The following is an 18380-nucleotide window of genomic DNA, read 5'->3' as shown; positions in this document are numbered from 1 at the left end:
AAGGGCAGGAGCACTCTTTTTCAAGCCTCAGCATTTCAGCAAAGAGAATGGACCACACAGTATTGCCACACCGGATTCAGGAGTTATGAAAGTCACATTTTACTGTCAGGTCTGACTTAGATGATCTTCCACGCGTAGACAGAATCTTCTATGTGTAGAAGGCTCTGGAAAGAGGGGCTGCACTCACGTAAGGCAGAATTGCAGTGTGAGGGAGTCGTGAGGTTCTGCGGGATCTGATAAAGGCTGACTATTGTTCTGGATCACTGGAAGAAAACCAGAGCACACAGGAGACCTCATTGCCCTCAGATATAAATAGCCAGTGTTACAAACATAATAAAGGGTCTGGTATCACAGATCATAGCCAGCAATGGAGTCCCAGCCTGCATATTCACCTACTCTTATTTATCTAATTGTAGCTGTAAGAGTGTCTTGTCCATGCCCTCCCAGCCATCCATGAACCTTCACTGTGGTCATCATGGTCCCGGCCAGAAATGAATTTGCATGTTCCCTCGTCCAGCCTGGGAGGCCAGCCCCAAAATAGAGCAAGGCAGTCCGGTTCCTACATCCCATTGTGACCACGTCTTTCTCTTTTCCTTTTCGGAGACTGGTGTCCTGACGACAGACACCAGATAGACATGTGAACTTGGGCGAGCCTCTTGGGGCCTACATTTCCTCACCTATGAAGTGAGCCATTTGGAGTGGATCAGCGATTTTTCAAACCTTTTTGTCAACTCAAGATGTATAAGCAGAAACCCATCAGATGAAGCTCAGAACTGCTTGAGTGGGATGTGGGGCACAGTGGGGTTGGAGTCAACGCCCCACTTGCTCTGAGAATACTCCACCACCCGTACGGATCGGGGTCTTCTGAGATGAGAACCCCCAAGAAACACAGTTTAAAAATCACTAAGTTTTGGGGGGGTAGGTTACAGCTCAGTGGTAGAGTGCATTCTTAGCATGCACAAGGTCCTGGGTTCAGTCGCCAGTACCCCCATTAAAAAAATAAATAAACCTAATTACCCCTCCCCCCCAAAAAAACCCCAAAACCCAACAACAACAAAAAACCACGAAGCTTTTGTTGGGGCCTCCTCAAGTGCTGACATGATTCTGTGGCTTCTTGGGGTCACCAGCCAATGTCCTGACCAAATACATACCAACAATTTCTCTTTACTGAGTGTCAACTTCTCCTGTGACCTTCAACTCTCTGGGCTTGGAGTCTGTGTTAGGCAACAGGCGAAGGCCGTGGCCATTAGGAGCCTACTGTGAGGCTGCCTCCGTGACCTGAACTTGGCCCCGTAGACGTCACTGCACTGCACTGAGCTTATTTCCTTTTTTGTAAAAGGAACAAGAACACTAAGCAGATGGGGCTGGATAGGGCTGGATAGGTTAGTTCAGCAGCTTTGGGAGAAATGCATTTACAGGTCTCATCCCAGAGGGTACACCAGCAGCTAAGTGGCATATATAACCAAGGGCTGGATGGGTGGGAGCGTGGGATTGAGAGGGTAATTCCTGCGTGGAGTGACAAGCTGCTTGCACACAGGAAGGGCATTGCTTCCAGAGATCAATGACTTCATCACCTTGAAATCCACATAAAAATAAAACGAACAGCCAGCCCTGTCTGTCCGGGTTAGACGGAAGCTGTGCCCACACCTCTATGCTCCCATATCACAGCCTGCAGGAGCCTTAATGCCGGGAGCGCTGGGGACCTGCAGGGAGGGCCCCACTCATGCTGCTCCTCGGTTCTTGATGCGCAGTGCTGGAAAGGGCCTTCCCATCCCTTCTTCATCCCTGCCCCCTCCCTATGCCTGCAGGGCCTGAGATGGTGGGGCCAGCTCCTGCAGACTGGGTGTCCTGGAGTTACCCCTCTCTGGAGGACCCACCCAAAAGTGTGTTTTTTAAAAAATTGTTTTAAATTTATTTTATTTCTTTTTATTTTTTGAAAAGTGACTTTATTTAGGTTTTTTTTTTTTTTGAGGGGGGAGGTAATTAGGTTTATTTGTTTCTTTATTTTTAGAGGAGATACTGGGAATTGAACCCAGGACCTCCTGCACACTAAGCATGTGCTCTACCACTGTGCTGTAACCTCCCACCTCAAAAGTGTGTTTACTGTGGCCCCTGACCCTACCTCACCTGCCCAGAGAAGTGAAAAACACTTCCATCTGAAAAATATAGTCTGTAATTTCTAAACTTGATAGAATGTTGTGTATGGGCACATATACATACATTTAGAGAGATGCAAGCCTGGCTTTTCTGCACCAACACTATTAGCCCGAGCCACTTGCCTGGAGCTGTTTCTTAAACAGTAATGGAAATACTGCCACCTACTGCCTTTCTCAGGAACTGCATTTCTTGCATTGGTGGCTATTTTGGATTCTTCCTGCTTTGCAGTTCAATTCAAATCAACAAGGATTTTGGGGAGAACAAGCTAAGTTCCCAGCACTGTCCTATGGGGAAGGGACTGTGTTTTTTTTTTTAATTTTCCCTCTTTTCAGAAGATAGTAGTCAGTTGCCGAAGAGAAGAGTTTAAAGTATTATGTAAAGTGAGTTTTGTCAGCACATCTGTTGCTGCAGGTTCCAAAACAGGTGTCTTCAGGAACACTGGCTCCTGTGAACTTCCACTGTAAAGCCCGGAAATCAAGGACAGCCGAGTTTGGGCTGGAAGCTGTTTGTAGCCACCATGGACACAAAGCTCTCTGAAAGACTGAGTGCTCTGGGACTATGTCTCACGTTGTAGACTCGTGGATTCAGAGGCACTGGAGAGCTGGAGTTGTCCTTAGAATCAGTTATTCCAACCCGCCAGCCTGGGTCTTGGATGAGGAGCCTGAGGCCAGGGCATCCATCTGGCTCCTTGCAAAGCCAGAGTGAGAGGGGGCTGGGGAGGGAGGCTCCTGCATCCTAGCCAGTGACTGCCCCACTCCAGCACCTCTCCCGCAATGTTGGACCTTAAAAAGGTTACAAGGAGTTCGGTTGAGTGAGTCTCTCTCCTTCCATCACTAAAATCCAATCATCTCACACAATAAATATCTCAGAATAGTTGTAAGAAATTAGGGTTATTCTTATGATTCAAGTAAATTAGGAGTGAGGGTCCCCAAACTAAAGGAAAATTCTTTTTCTGCTCTGGTCTCTGTCCAGCAGACACATCTTCTTTTTCTTCTTCATTATCATCATCATCATCACTGTCATCATCCCTACATGTTGAGTGAGGATCAATATACCTGTGGAACTAGAATCAAGTTTTAGAGATTTTACACAAAACAAAAAGCAGACATGGTATTTTTAGATAATATAAAATCCAAAGACAGACAAGATTCCTGACATGCATTCATCACAAAAAAAATATCTCCAGTGCTGGGAGGGTATAACTTAAGCCATAGAGCGCATGCTTAGGTGCACAAGGTCCTGGGTTCAATCCCCAGTACCTCCTCCAAAAATAAATAAATAAACCTAATCACCCCCCCACCAAAAAAAAATCTCCAACTAACAGAGCACCTATATGGAGATTTTATATATACATAAAGTGTATATATAAAATCAGGCATTGACTACTCTAGAGGGCAGGGACTAAATCATATTCATTTTTATGTAACCAACACAATGCCTGGAATCTAGTAGATAATAAATGTCTGCTTAATCAAAATGGATAGCTAATGTTTTAGAAAATGATAATTTATAAACAACACTCTTGGTGGGGTTTTCCAAAATATTATTAGTTCAAGGGAAGAATTTCAGTAATACCCCTGACAGGTTTCAGTCTGGCTCTGTGGTTTCTTGTTTTGTTTGTGACAAGCAGAATGGTCCTCTTTGAAATTCCTTCCAAATATTGGCCTACATTGTGAAGGTCAGGAGGTGAAAATCTTGTCCCCCTGCGACATAGCCTGTTCCCTCATAATGACCACGAAGGCTTTCTTCCTAGAACAGACCGCCTATGTTGCAGACGTCTGTCCTGCCTTCTCTAATTCATAGATTCAGGTGGTCTTGTCAGTAGTAAGATGAGGGCGGGGGTGGGGGGGAGCCTGCCCCGCCCGGGACCCGATGAGGGAAGTGGGCTTTGAAGCTCAAGTGGTGAAACCAACTTTTTCTTCTCCTCTTATTCCAACGGTGGCTTTTGGTCTCCAGCCAGAACCCCACCTCCCTTCACCTTATTTATCTGGTTGTTTTGGTCCATTTGCTTTTATAGAAGTCACCGCCCAATGCAAACCACCCTCCTAAAATCAAGGTGAAGAGCTCGCCTCTGATCGAGAAGCTTCAGGTAAGTTCAGAACAGTTAGCTCTTGCTACCTCTTATCCTTCCCCACCTCTTATCCAACATTTGCATGCCTTTGGGGCTCAAGAGTAGTCCCAAATGTCACCTGGATTCCTGACCTCTGGTAACCAGCTTGCACATGACACTGCACTTGATCTCACAGTCTTGTTGGGGAGACACAATTTTCACACATGATCCAATAAAAGCTGTATAGGAGAGTGAAGCAAACACCGGAGATCTAAATTGTGTGTAAGTACCCGACTTCTACTGCTCTAGACCAGGGCTTTTTAACTTTGGCATCATTTGTGCAGGGTAGTTTTGTTGCAGGGGGCTGCCTCGTACATTTGCAAGATGTTTAGCAGCATCCCTGGTCCCAATCCACGAGGTGCCAGCAGAACTCGTCAACAAATTGTAACAAAGAAAAATGTCCCTACATGTTGCCACATGTCTCCTGGGGGCAAAATCCCCTACCCCACTCCAGGTGAGAACCACTGCTCTAGAATTTTTGAGCAAGAAGAGAGTGAGTGGGCAGGAGTAATTAACGCATACCCTGAGTTGGTCCTTAGGGATGATGGCTGGAAAGGAGAGAGGAAAGCGCACCTGTTGTGGGAACAGCATGAGCTGAGTGCAGAGGAGGGGCAGGCGTGACATGTCTGGGTGGGGCCTGTAGAAGATGCTCTGGCTTTCACCACAGTCTCTGTGCAGCCACCCAGAACAGCAAGGCTCTCATGCCCTGGATCCTCCCATCTGGGCCCAACTAACAAAATTGGCACACCAGCCTTGTTCTGAAGCCATTATCAGGGATGTGTGGAGACAAGTAGCCACAGTCTCTGCAGTTCCCAGCTACAGGAGAGCCCAGGATTTGGCTCCCAGCCTGATTTGGGGTGAAGGAAAGCATCCCTGGTTTTGGGTCATGAGCCTGCCCTGTGGAGGGTGGGGAGGCATCTCCCCTGAAGTTTAATTCATTCTGAGAAGCCCTGATTCCACCCCCGCTGCAGGGAGGGAGGGGGGCTGTCCGTCACTGTAGGAGGCTGCAGGGCTCCCATGCACATAACAGGGATTTCTCAGACAGGACCCCAGAACTTGACATTCCCTCCTAACAGCCATCTAAGAGGTGTAGCCCAGGACAGCCACCTCCACCTGCCTGCAGCCAGCCCCGCCCTCATCCAGGTGCAGGAAATTAGTTCCCAAATGCTGTGTACCCTGCAGTCTTGGCCTTACTCCCCTTTCCAGCCATTAATGAGCCTCTTTGGGAAGCACAACAACCTGAGAATGAGGTTTTGATCTCTAACGGTTTAATCTTATGAAGGGTGTCAGGGATAATGTATATTTGGCCAAATCCCATAGGAGCCTTGCTTTGTTGGAAACATGTGGGCAAAGAACTAAGAAATGCACCAGAAGCTGGATTGTTCTTCTAAATATTTTATTGGATGAGTTAGGAACTATGATTTTTCTTCACTACTGTCCATAATTCAAAGTTCAAGTTTTCCATTGGCTAGCTAGACCCATGTTATTTGCAAGCAGCCTTACGGAAGGAATTTCCCAGCTTGACAATGAGAAGGGAGAAAGACCTCCTTTAATGCTCAGTTAACGTCTCCTCTGCCATGAAGCCCTCTGCGCCGTCGCAGTGCATCAGCTCCCACAGCCTCTGCCCCTTGGTACCTGCCATGTGCTGCTTTTAGACATGGCTTGGTTGGGCCCACAGTGTTGCCATTTAACTTTTATATTTTTAAGTTTACCATGATGCAATATTGTCCATAAGTTTGTTCTTAAGTTCACAATAGAAATACTAGTATCTTCTTAACATGTGTAACGTTCTGTACTCTCCAAGTCCCAGAGTCCATGTAGGAGTTCTCTGGGATGACAGTCTTAGCTGGTGGAAGGGTGGCACTGAGGGGAGTCTGGAGGGGAAGGGTGTGAGCCAGGTAGTGGCAGGAGATAGTAATGGGGTGGATCGAAAAAGATTCTGGAGATCAGGCTCAGTAGATTGGACAAACAAAGAATGCGAGACTCAGAAAGGTTACTGGACTCACTGAAGGTCACGCAGCTATTCAGTGAAAGCTGATATTTGGAGTCAAGTGTGTCTGCGTGGAGAGCATCACCTGCCCCTCGAGCCTGGTCCCTTCCCTGTGAGGCCTTGCCACTGGCTTTGCTGGTCTGGAGGACAACTGTGCGATGATTTGGAAATGCAGAGGGCGGAGCAGGAGGTGCACTGGCCCCTAGGTGGCGCTGGAGAGGACCTGGGGCGCTCACGTTCAGTCCCTCCATAGACACCTGCCCCACCACCGTCTCCGAGGCAGTAGAATGGATCGGGCCTCCTTCCCCACCAAACTCATGACTCCCTCAGGCCTCAGGTTACCTTTGAGTAACCTCTCCCCTTTGTTGTTCTTAGGGTTCATTTTAATCTTGTTTCACCTGCACTGAGATGCCCCCGGTTGGAGTTCACACTGGTGTCTGCTCGGCTGGCTCCCCTCTGGAAGGGCTCGGTGGCCTGCTGTGTCCACCGAGAGACACCCTGTCCTTGCAGGCTGAGGGACACACAGGCCTGGCTTGAATCCCAGGGCAGATTCCTGAGGCACGTTCCTAATTTATGGCAGGAGGACAAAACCAAACATGTGGGGTGGCTGGTGGTTGTAGAGGGGAAAACTGTACATGCCTGGCAAGGAGCAGGCACCCCGTGAGCGGTAACTACGATTGACGCTGACAAGAAAGATGGTAAAAGGTGCTGACCTGCCATGAGATCCGGGTGCCTGCAGGTGCTGGCACTTGCTATTTTGGCTTCTTTGTCTATAAAGTGGGGCAGTTCTAGTGCATTTTTGTTGGATCAAATCAGTGCTTCCTGGGTATTCTGGGATGCAGCCTGGGGTAAGCCAGGTAGCAGGAGATAGACCGTGGAGGTGGTGCTTCCAGGAGGGGCAGGACATGATGTGACAATGGATAACTGGCTAGGAAGTAACATGAAGAGCCTCGTGTTACCTAGGCCCAACCAGTCAGTTCTGAGGCCAGGGAACCGCCACTCCCTGTCATTTCTTGTGTTTTCCCGACAGGCCAATTTAGCCTTTGATCCAGCAGCCCTGCTACCTGGGGCCTCACCCAAGAGTCCCGGACTCAAGGCCATGGTGTCGCCGTTTCACAGCCCGCCCTCTACCCCCAGCAGCCCTGGCGTGCGGTCTCGGGCCAGCGAGCCAGAGGAGGTGCCCGTCAGCTTTGACCAGCCTCCTGAAGGCAGTCACCTGCCCTGTTACAATAAGGTAATGTCTGCACACAAAGCACTGTGGTGTGTCTGCGAGAATGTGGGCACTGGGAGATCCTGAATGACCTCTACCCTGTTGTTGTCCTGGAGGAAGGAGACCGCATTTGAGCTGTGGTCAGAGCTGGGTTTTAACAAGGGACATTTATTTCTCTTCTTCCTGGCAAATGATCCCCGAACTAAGATCTCCCTCTGTCTAGCCTGCCTCTCTCAGCTCCTCTCCCTGTAACAGCACCCCTCACCTGGAAGGCAGGCGTGAGGGATGGAGTGCTCTGTCCTCTGTGGAGAGAAGGGTGGGAATTCAGGACTGACCCCAGCTGCACAGAGAGTTATGTCAAAAGCCAAAAACAAAAGCTAAAGACCTGATCAGTGACTCATCAGAAGGGAGGGCAGGGTCACTAGGTCTTTAAAATACCATGTCCTGGTGTAATAGGAATACTCCTGTGTCCCAGTATGGGGTCAGGTCGTTCTTACTGCATCTTGCCCCAATTAAAGAACATCCAAACTGTTCCTTTGCAAAAAGATATATGGCACGGCCTGTTTCTGTAGATGCGTTGTGCCCGATACTTTGTGTGTGCTGTCCTCAGATCCCTGCCCTAGTAGGAGGATGTAAGAATCAGAGGCACACACAGTCCAGTTCACTCCAAGCAGGTATCCGGCAAGCTGGACCAGAGCCAAGCAGGGGCCAAGAGTTACAGGGATCTGATGCCAAGAAATGGTAAATGGATGTGACTTTAGAATGAGGGATGGAGAGAGAGGGATATTCTGGGCTCTTTCCAGAAAGTCCATCTAGGAAAAAAAGATCAAATGAGTTTGTTGAAACAGGTAGCGCCCAAGGAAACAAAGGGCTGGCAGCAAGGAGGTGATGGGGAGGCCTCGGGCCTGCTGGCTGGGGACATCGTGGCGCTCCTCCAGCTCAGGGCGATGGAGAGACCCTCTGGTGGTGGCAGAGAGGAACCCAGGAGGAACCCAGGGGAGAGGCTTGTCTTCTCACAGGATGTCAGGATGTCAGTAGGGAGTAGGGGCAGGGAGGGAGGCACTGCCACCTGGTCATATTACTGGGGAACTTTAGGCTTGTGACAGCAGCAAGGGAGCAGGCAGGTTATTTCTGAACCCTGCTGGCCATGAGGGCTGAGGCCTGGCTAGTCTGGCCTGAACCCCTTTTTAAAAAATATTTTTTGTTTTGGGGGGAAGGTCATTAGGTTTATTTATTTTTTAACGGAGGTACTGGGGATTGAACCCAGGACCTGTACATGCCAAGCATGTGCTCTACTGCTGAGCTATACCCACCCCGCAGGAAACCCTCTTAAAATGAACTGTTTATTCCAAACCTCTGAGACAGAACTAGGACTGACCAATACCAAAATGTAAATCAGCGAGAAAATAAGATTTATGAAAATAAGATTTGATTTGCATATACATTTTTAAAGGCCACGTCACTTAAGCGGGGCATCTGGTACAAACATGTCCGTCGAACTTTTGACAAAGTCAGGTGGACTGAGGTGAGACCTGCTTCTGAGATCCGCACCCTTCCCAGAGAGGAAACGATTTTCAGGCAGCTGTGCTGGCTGCTGCTTAGTGTGGCTTCTGCTAAGGGAAAGCAAAGGACCCTGGCTGCGCAGGCCTCCCAGAGTTAGCCAGCTTTGTGAGGGGCGGGGAGGACGAGCTGGGGAAAGAGAGAAAGCTGGTCACCAGCCGTCCAGCTCCACACCCACAAGGTCCCTGTTCTGGGTCAGGCCACCCGCAGGCCCCTCACCTTCTCCTCTGTTAGGTTCATCTTTGTCAAAGTAGAATTGTCAAAATGTCAAAACATGACTTTTATCCAAAAAGAGATTTTATTTAGCTTGTTAATTTATGAGAAACCTGTAAGGAGGTAAAGCTCATTCAGAGAACATTCGAAGAACCGATTATTTATAGGCAATTCAAAAGAACAAATGTTAGAGTACAATTGCCAAGTTAGACACCAAACTGACTGATGTTTTACAGGCCAATAAAATCATAGGTTATCTTTTTTACTGGATACAAAGCATTTTCATCTTCACAAAAAAATCTGCAGGTTACCATGTAAAACCACAATCCCACAGGGCTCCACCTCTGGTAAGTAGCCAGCAGTGGTACATCCCCCTAGAACCTGATCCTCGGAGGGGCTTGTGAGGCCGTGCATGAGGCCGGCGCTGAAGGAACACATCATCCTCCCCTTGGCCTTTCTCACAGGCTGTGGGTCATTGTCCTTAACGCTTTCTTTCAGGTGCGGACAAGGGGCTCGATCAAAAGGCGCCCTCCCTCCAGGCGATTCCGAAGGTCCCAGTCGGACTGCGGGGACCTGGGGGACTTCAGGGCCGTGGAGTTCTCCCAGGAGAATGGTGCCAAGGAAGAGAACGGGGGTGAGGTGTTCCCACCCAAGAGCCAGGCCCCAGGGTCCCCTCCTCTGAGGAGGACTTCCAACAGGACAGAGAAGCAGGAGGAGATGGGCACAGCCACGGAGGAAGGCCCGCAGCGTGAGGAGGCCGTGGGCAGCTCCGAAGAGGGGGCCGGCCAGCGTCCAGCCCCGGCCTCCGGCCCAGAGGCAGAGAACGGGTGTGGGAGCCCCACGGAGGAGAAACCGGCAGGAGAGCAGACGGAGGGGCCTACGGAGGTGCAGGAGAGGGCGGCCAGCAAAGAGGATGAACCCGGACAAAGGAGCCAAGACACAAAGGGGCCGGAGGAGGCAGCTGTGGGAGAGGAGACCCCCCAAAGTCCTCCCAGAGGAGTGGAGGGTGGCCACAGCCCCGAACAGGGGAAAGACAAGGAAGAGCAAGACGAGGGGACCCTTCCCGAGTCCGGCTGTGACGCCGGCACCAGCCATGCCCAGCCACACACCAGCAGTGAGGTCCCCGAGACAGAGGTAGGTGGCCCGGCTTGTCTACCCGCTCCCTTTTTGTTGGAGAACTTCAGGGTGAAGGTGGTATGCGAATTGGGCCTTTAAAGGAGGCTTTATGTTTTATCCATCCACGCACAGGTGTTGGACACCTAGTTCTCAGGAGAGGGGGTGTGATTCAGTCCCTGCCCTCCTGCTGGGCTCACAATTATTTGTCCTTCAGCCGGCTCCTCCAGCCACCCCCAGGAAGCCCACCTTGAACTCCCCTACGTATGCTTTAGAAGCAGAACCAGCCCTGCTGAGACTAGAAGTTCCACAACAAAAGCTCCATGTGCCCCTTTTCTACTGCACTCCCTGACAATCTCATCCACAAAGTCACTCTCCAGTGTTTTCCTGTTCCCTTTTTGTCAGTTCATTCATTCATTCATTCATTCACTCAAGCCACCATAAGCTTCCAGCTACACAAGCCTCTTATCTGGATACTTGCTTCCATTTTTTCTGCCTACACAGTCCACTCTGTACAGAAACCAGAAGTGTCCATGTGTGTTTTCTCATTGCTAAAATTACTCCCCTATTGCAAACTGGCAGCTTAAAACAATAGAAATGTATTTTCTCAGCGCTGGAGGCCAGAACTCCAAAATCAAGGTGCTGGTAGGGTTGGTTCCCTCTGGAGGTTCTGAGAAAGAATCTGTTCCAGGCCTGTCCCCTAACTCCTGGTGGCTGCCGGCAACCTTCAGAATCTTTCCTTGCCGAAGTCAGCAGTCCTTGGCGTTTCCTGCTTGTAGACTTATCACTCCAACCTCTGCCTCTGTCTTCACATGGTCTTCCTGTGTGTGTGTGTGTGTGTGTGTGTGTGTGTGTGTGTGTGTGTGTGTGTGTGTGTGTGTGTGTGACAACTCCCTCTCCTTTCTCTTACAGGGACACCAGTCACCCAGTGTGGACCCACCCTAAATCCAGAGTGATCTCATCTTGAGATCCTTAATTATGTCTGCAAAGATCCCCTTTCTAAATAAGATTACATTCACAGGTACTAGGGGTTAGGATTGGACAGGTCTTTTGGGGAGAGGACACAGTGCCCCATACCTCCCCTCCCCCTTGTCCTGTGGTTTCCCAGTGCACTCAGAATATAAAATCCAAACCCTCTGTGAGGCCCATGCCCAGCTCTCCCTGACTCTCCCCCTCACCTTGCCCCAACCATGCTGATTTTTTTGTTTTTTGGTTTGGTTTGGTTTGGTTTCTGCAGTGGTTAATACCTAGATCCTTGAAGCAGCCTGGTGAAGTAATTTATAAGTACAAAATTGGCTGACCAGAATCAGAACCTGTGGCTTTCCAATATGTCATCTGAGAACTGTTGTTTAGGACCGTGGTTTAAGTTGCATACAGCTGGCATGTGTGCGTCCTTCCAGCCCTTCTTCTTCCTGGTTGTATTTTTATAATCCAAATTGATAGTGTTCAGGTCTTAAACATGTTGCTCTTGAATGTTCACTAAACTTTCTTTAATATAGTAATACTAAAAAAAAATGGGATTTTTTTATTCTCAAAAACCGTTCTTTTTTTTTTGTTTTATTACTTAAATGCCAGGTGCTACCTCTTTATAAGAACTTAACAGCATCTAATTTCTCATTTAACTGCACATATCAGAGCCTCACTATGTGCAGAACACTCTACTAGCTGTCGTGTGTGTGTGTATGTGTGTGTGTGTGTTAAAAACACACACACATCCACTTCCGAGGAGATTTTAATTGAAGACTATTATAAAATTCTTGAGAAAATTATTGAGTATTTAGTATATTAATTTTGTTAATATACAAGGATAAAGATAGATATGTGTTTGAAGTGCCAAATAAACAGCAAAAAAACTTGGTTGAAAAATATGTCTTTTCCAGAAACTGTATATCTAAACTTTCCTTTTTGGCCTTTCAAAGGGAAATATGTTATTCAGTGGGGCTTTTCAGTTTATTTACTTTTCTTGAGGAATTGGCAAAGCTTGATAAGGTGTTCAGATTGTTGTTCTAAAATACAAGCAGGCAGACATAGCATAGGCTTTCTCCTATTTTGCCTAGTTAATTTCAATTAATAAATTAATGACTTAAGTAGTAATGTGTTAGAATTATTTTCCAACTGACCTATGTATAAAGTTACTGATTAAATTGTCTAGAATAATTTTTATTTATTTTTATTTATTGAATACATTCTCATTTTAAAGGTTCTAACAAACAGAAGTATGGAGGATGAATTTTTTTCTTTTTTTAAATTGACATGTAATTGATTTACAATATTGTGTTAGTTTCAGGTGTAGAGCAAAGTGATTCAGTTATACATATATATGTGTGTGTGTGCATATGTGTTATACATACATATGTGTGTGTGCGTGTGTGTGTATATATATATATATATATATATATATATATATATATATATATGCTTTTTTCCCATTCTTTTCCATTATAGTTTATTATAAGACACTGACTATATTTCCCTGTGCTATACAGTAAATCTTTGTTGTTTATCTCTAAGAATGAATTTTGAATCTCTACCCTCTCCCTCTCCACCTCTCTCCTTAGTGTCATCACCATAAACAACTTGGCGTTCATATTTTCAGTCCTATTTGGGATTTGGGTTGGATGGGCTGAGCTGCAGTTGTTTTTCACAAAGATGTATTTTTTTAACTGCTAGATATGCTTGTCCCTTCCTCTTGACAGTCTTTTGAGCATATCCATCTTGTTGTAGTTTATGTGTAGTTTCTACTGATCAAAGACCAAGATGGGGATTCGATCAGGGGCTGGAAAGTTGTCTCTTTGGTGGTGTGTGCTGCCTCCGCCAGATGCAGGAAAGACCTGGGACAGGCATGGGGTGCCCGGGGAGCCCATGAGCCAAGGGGCCCACAGTTATTGTCACTGGGGAATCCTTTTGCACCCTGCCTGAGGCTGGTTGTGTTTGGCTCCCCCCACCCCAACCACCATTTTCTGGACTTTTCCACAGGTATCTGTGGTGCATGTGTGTGCATGTGAAGCGAGGGGTTAGACTACGAACCTCCCATTTGGTTAGGCTTCTGTGTTTCTAGCTCCTCACTAGCTCACCCCTTGCTGCCTACGCACATACTCAGATCTCTCTCATCCTAAACCTCTCAACTCTGCTCCCCGCCTCCCGAGTCCTCTCTGTCTCCCTCCTATGTTTCCCCTTCTGATCGCATTCTTATCAATGATTTTGAAGCTCACAAATACCCTCCCGGCCCCCAAGGACCGGTTGTGTCTTGGTTCTTGTCATCCTCACCTTCTGTCAAGCAGCTGACGCTGGCAACCTGCCCTTGAGACCACCTTCCTCCTTTAGCCTCTATCTGGCTGGGCTGCCCGGGCCCCCCACCATCCTCCCTGCCTCCTAGGGCAGAGTCACCACATCCCGACCTTGATAGTCTCCTCTGGCCCCCACTCCCAGGATGCACCTCGTTTTGCCAATGACTCCTACACCTGGTCCTCACCATTGCCTTCCAGACCAGTCCTGACAGCTTAGCACCAGCCAGGCTCTGACCATGGGCCCCTAACCTCTGCACCTGAAGGCCCACCAGTCCCTCGCACTCCACATTTCCAAAACCAGGCTCCTGCTCACTTTGTTTCTTCACTTACATTCAACTGAAACCCAAAATTCCTTTGCTAGCCTCACCCATTTCTGCTCACAAGGTACTTTCTTCTTTCTCTGTGTCACCTCCCCCCATACCTAATCAGTCCCCAAGTCTTGGGAAATCTCCCACTTATGGCATTTCACCTTCTCTCTCTCTCCATCTCCATTGCCCTGACCCCCGTGCTGCCCTTTCTTCCTCATCTCGCTACAATCACAAGTCACTCCTAACAGAATTCCTGGTCTCCAGACCCACCCTTTATATTAGCACCATATGCATCTTCCTGGGAATGCTGTGTCAACTGACTACTCTCCCTGCCAAAACCTTTTGGTTCTGCCCATTGGAAAATTGAATTTTCACTCTTCTGTGTGCTGAACTCTGCTGGTCCTGTCCCCTGTGATGGGACCTAGGGCTTCAGCCAGCCTACATCACCCACCATTCCCCAGTAGGTAACACAGGCTGTCCTGGTGTCCCTTCCACTGGAAGTGCCTGCACCACCAGCTGAGATCGCTTGGGCCCAGCCCTCACTATGACCTGGAAGTCCTCTCACTGCACCTCTGACCTCCATAGGCCTTCTTCTCTGATTGCTCTGATGACAAATGCCCCCAGCTCCTTGCACTCTGTATAGTGCAATAGGATGGCCCATGTCACATACCTTGTACTGTGGATGCATTTGTAAATATCTCAGTTTCAGCTAAAGATGATATTAGAAGGCCTGGTACAGCTCCTGGCACAGAAGGAGCTTAAAAGTAACACCCTTTGAATGGACACTGAACAAATAGTGGTTTTCCTGTCCTTTTATTTAGTATCAGTCTTTTATTTTTGATGCTTTCTGTTCTTTTGCCACTTGTATGCTGCTGAAGATTCTTGAGCAGTGTTTCAGGATGATGAAATTAATGGAAATGAGTGAAGGAGTAAGAAGCTAGGGCAGGGAGGACATGGGAGGCCACGCATCAAGACATAGGCAGTGTCACCTAGTAGTTGAGGGCTCAGTCAAGCTCAGGTCCCTGGATTTAAATCCTGACTCCACCACTTACTAGCTGTGTGACCTCAGGGAAGTCACTTGATCTCTCTATGCCTTAACTGCCCCAGCTATAAAACAGAGCTAATAAAACTACCAAACTCATATTGCTTTTGTGAGGAATACATGAGTCAATGCATGTGAACAATTATATTGTTGCAGATAAAATGTGTTACAGCTCAGTGTTATAGCTCAGTGTTACAGCACTCAGAGAGTTGGAGAACTCAGGTTTATTACTCCAGCGGGCCCAGAGGAGTTAACACTCCAAGCTCTGAATCCCGTCGGTAAGTTTACACAGGCTTTTATAGGCTGCTAGTTTACACTTTGCAACATCATATGCAAATGAAGTATAACAAAAGTTGACTAATTAGGAACAAGCTTTGTAGAAATGGACCAATCAGGAGGGAGAGAAATAACCAATCAGGAGTGAGCTCCATGCAAATGAAGTACTACAAATGGACCAATCAGAAGTTAGGGAAATGAACCAATCAGGAGTGAGCTCAGGGAACCAATAGAATTTTAGTGGTAGGTAAGCCATTTCAGAGGCAAAAAGTGAGATAGAGCCTCTGGGTTAGGGAACCGGATGGTGCTGGCAGGAGAGTAGTGGCCCTTCCTAGGGGATCCTGCCAGTCTTTTTATGGGGCTTCCCGCCTCAGTATCAGGCACACAGCATTATTATTACTATTATTGACTGATCTAGCATCCCCAAGGAGATAGACTGAGTGTCTGATTTTCCCTACTCTCCTCCCAATTTATTCCTTCCTCCTCTGTTCACAGGATAAAACCTCTGTCCAGGACACTAAAATGTGAAGAGGAGCTGACTGTGCTTGTGAGGAAGCTGCTGGAGCCGTCTCTTTGGAAGTAGCAGCAGCGACAGTAGCGGCAGCCAGGGAAGCCACGGCAGAAGCGGGATGTGCTGAGGGCAGAGGTCAGCCTGAAGACACAGGGTGCCGTTCCCCCCACACACACACACACCGTCGCCGTCGGAGATTGGATCTGAGTGCAGCAGACTTTTATCAGCTTGAGTTTATGTCACTTGACGGACTTTGTTAAAAAAAATTTTTTTTATTTAAAACAATCTACTGTGGTGACAATTCCCCAGGGATACTGGTCAACTTGTGGGGCTGGCTGCTCTCCACACCCACCTTGGGACTGGTCTAGGATTTAGGCAATCAGATTTGGTTTGTATAAAGTGAGCGCCTTTTGACTAAAGTTTTCACTGTTCTCAAATATAAGTCAAAACTCATTTCAGGTGGCTAGAAACAAAAGATAATCACTGGAAATAGAAATCCTGTAAGTTACCAAAGACTGCAAATTATATGGAGACCCCAAGACGACCTTTCAGCTGGGTCCAAATTTGAACTGGCCTGCCAATTTTGAAAACACTGGACTAGAAGAGAAAATCATTGAAACATTAAAAAAAAAAAAAAAGTGTCAGGTCCAGCACCAGGGGCTCTCCCACCCGGTAATTCTCTGGTTGATGATACACTGGGAGGAGACCAGCTCAGCTCACCTGCTTCTGCCGCGGGTGGAGGTGGGGGGAGGCAGATGCAGGGAGCAACCCCTTTGGAGAGGCAGAACATCCAGAGGTCTCACACTGCATTTCCTCATCCTGAAAGCAGAGAGGTGATACCTGAGCAATACCTGCCCTCTGATTTATCCTGGCAGGTTGAAGTTTGCACTTCCAGAAGGGCACCCTTGAGCACGGATTGGATGTCTCCTGGGAGGTGCTTTGAGCTTCATGATGTGCAGGCTCCCTAATGAGAGCGTCCTTCCTGGTTTCCTGGGAAGCTCTTGAATAGAAGCCCAGGCTCTCCTTCCGACTCAGGTTGGGTCTTCTGTCTGTTCTCGCTGGGTCGCTGCTGCTTTAACATGCGGTTTGGAGAGCAGGGAGGCTTCCCCAGAAACAGAGAGCCTGACTGCCCCTTCCTCAACATACCACATATCGTCTCCCCATTTCAAAGGCTCCTGCTGAAAGATGCTAATCTGCATAAATGTTCAATCTTTAGGGTTGGTCCTTATTCAGATCTGAGTATTTCAGTGTCTCCACATGCTGATTTGGTCGTTGGAGCAGTCGCTTTTCCTAGAGGTCTTTTGGACCACACTCAACTCTGACTTCAGAAAGCACTCTCCCAGACTAAAAGGCCTTATCTCACCGCTGGTACCTCAGTTTATCATCCCATTTACAGTTTTCCTAATTCCAGGATAGTGTTAATATTTGGGATATATATTTTTCAAAAACTATTTTTAAATCTAATGCAGCTTCTACGACTTGTAATTGAGTGAAGACTTATACTATAATAAGCCTTGTATTTTAGCAGAGTTTGGGAGATACGTGTGTCAATTATTTTGAGATTGATCATCTATCCATCTGTCATCTATGTGTGTACTGATGGAGCTGTATACCCCCTAAACAATACGTGGATTTATTTATATACGTCTTTGGGTTGTTTATATACTCATGCACATAACAGGGCAAGAGATTTGTGGATGTGAGCATGATTGTTGGGGGGTGTGTGATGAAAGGGGGAAATCTACCACTTGCCTTTCCTAGAGAGGACTGGTATAGATGGAATGTAGATGTGAAAATACAACTCTGTTTTCCTTCTGGAGGGTCCATGCCTTACACTAGCAGGTAAGGAAGGAGCAATCAAAAATGACAAGAACGCGATGCTGAAGGAACACGTGTGATGCTGTCAAAACACCTTTCTGTCTTCCCAGTTCCCTGTTCATCATGCAGTTGATCTATTTTGTGAAAACACAGAGGCTGCCACCCCCAGGGGTTGTTACCTGAGATGGGGCTCTTGGTGGGGAATTCACGAAGCTTAGGCAGGACCAGGACCCGTTCTCTGTTGGTGCCGCAACCTGGCTGTTTACTGCTTTCCTTTCTCAGAGCAACCACATTCGGGTGTTGCATCGGCATGGTTGATACTGGGATTTCAAAGTGGGGATTAAAGAAATCCGTTTGTGTCTTAGGTAGCACAGAGCCATCACCAGGCCAGGAAGGCTTGCATTTTGGCTTTCTTAATAAGCTTGAAGGGAAACACTGGTCCTTCACAGCTACAGGCTAGAGAGACGCATCAGAGTCATTCTTCCACCACCTTTGTAGTCTAGCTTGAATTATAACCTGTGTCCTTCCTTCCTTCAGAGAGGGAGCGGGGGGGGGGGGGGGACCAACTTGAATGCTTTGAAGGAATATGCCAATTTTAAAAGGGGGGCTGTGATGCTGTTTCAGCCAAGTGTAATGAGACAGGACCGCCAGAAGCCCTGGCTGGGGCCACAGACCACTCTCCTCACTGTCACCCTGAACAAAGCCCAGTTGGCCAGACCAGTTTGGGTTTATGAGCAGCTGACTGGTCACTCCATAAATATATATCAGATCGGGGAAAAGGGAGT

General features: G+C 47.7%; 1 protein-coding gene across 2 annotated transcripts in view; it reads left to right on the top strand.

Moving 5' to 3' along the window:
- The window catches only part of RCSD1 (RCSD domain containing 1), a 59457-nt gene extending 42036 nt beyond the window's left edge, over positions 1–17421 (top strand). For both annotated transcript variants that reach the window (XM_032463806.1, XM_032463805.1), the window contains 4 exons: positions 4175–4246; positions 7288–7491; positions 9739–10374; positions 15762–17421. In XM_032463806.1, the coding sequence (XP_032319697.1) occupies positions 4175–4246; positions 7288–7491; positions 9739–10374; positions 15762–15794 (945 nt within the window). In that variant the 3' untranslated portion in view covers positions 15795–17421. The remainder of the gene's footprint in view (positions 1–4174; positions 4247–7287; positions 7492–9738; positions 10375–15761) is intronic.
- Positions 17422–18380: the final 959 nt, after the last annotated feature.

This window comes from Camelus ferus, chromosome 21, assembly GCF_009834535.1.
Source record: "Camelus ferus isolate YT-003-E chromosome 21, BCGSAC_Cfer_1.0, whole genome shotgun sequence".
NCBI lineage: Eukaryota > Metazoa > Chordata > Mammalia > Artiodactyla > Camelidae > Camelus > Camelus ferus.
This window is presented reverse-complemented; position numbering and strand designations above follow the sequence as displayed.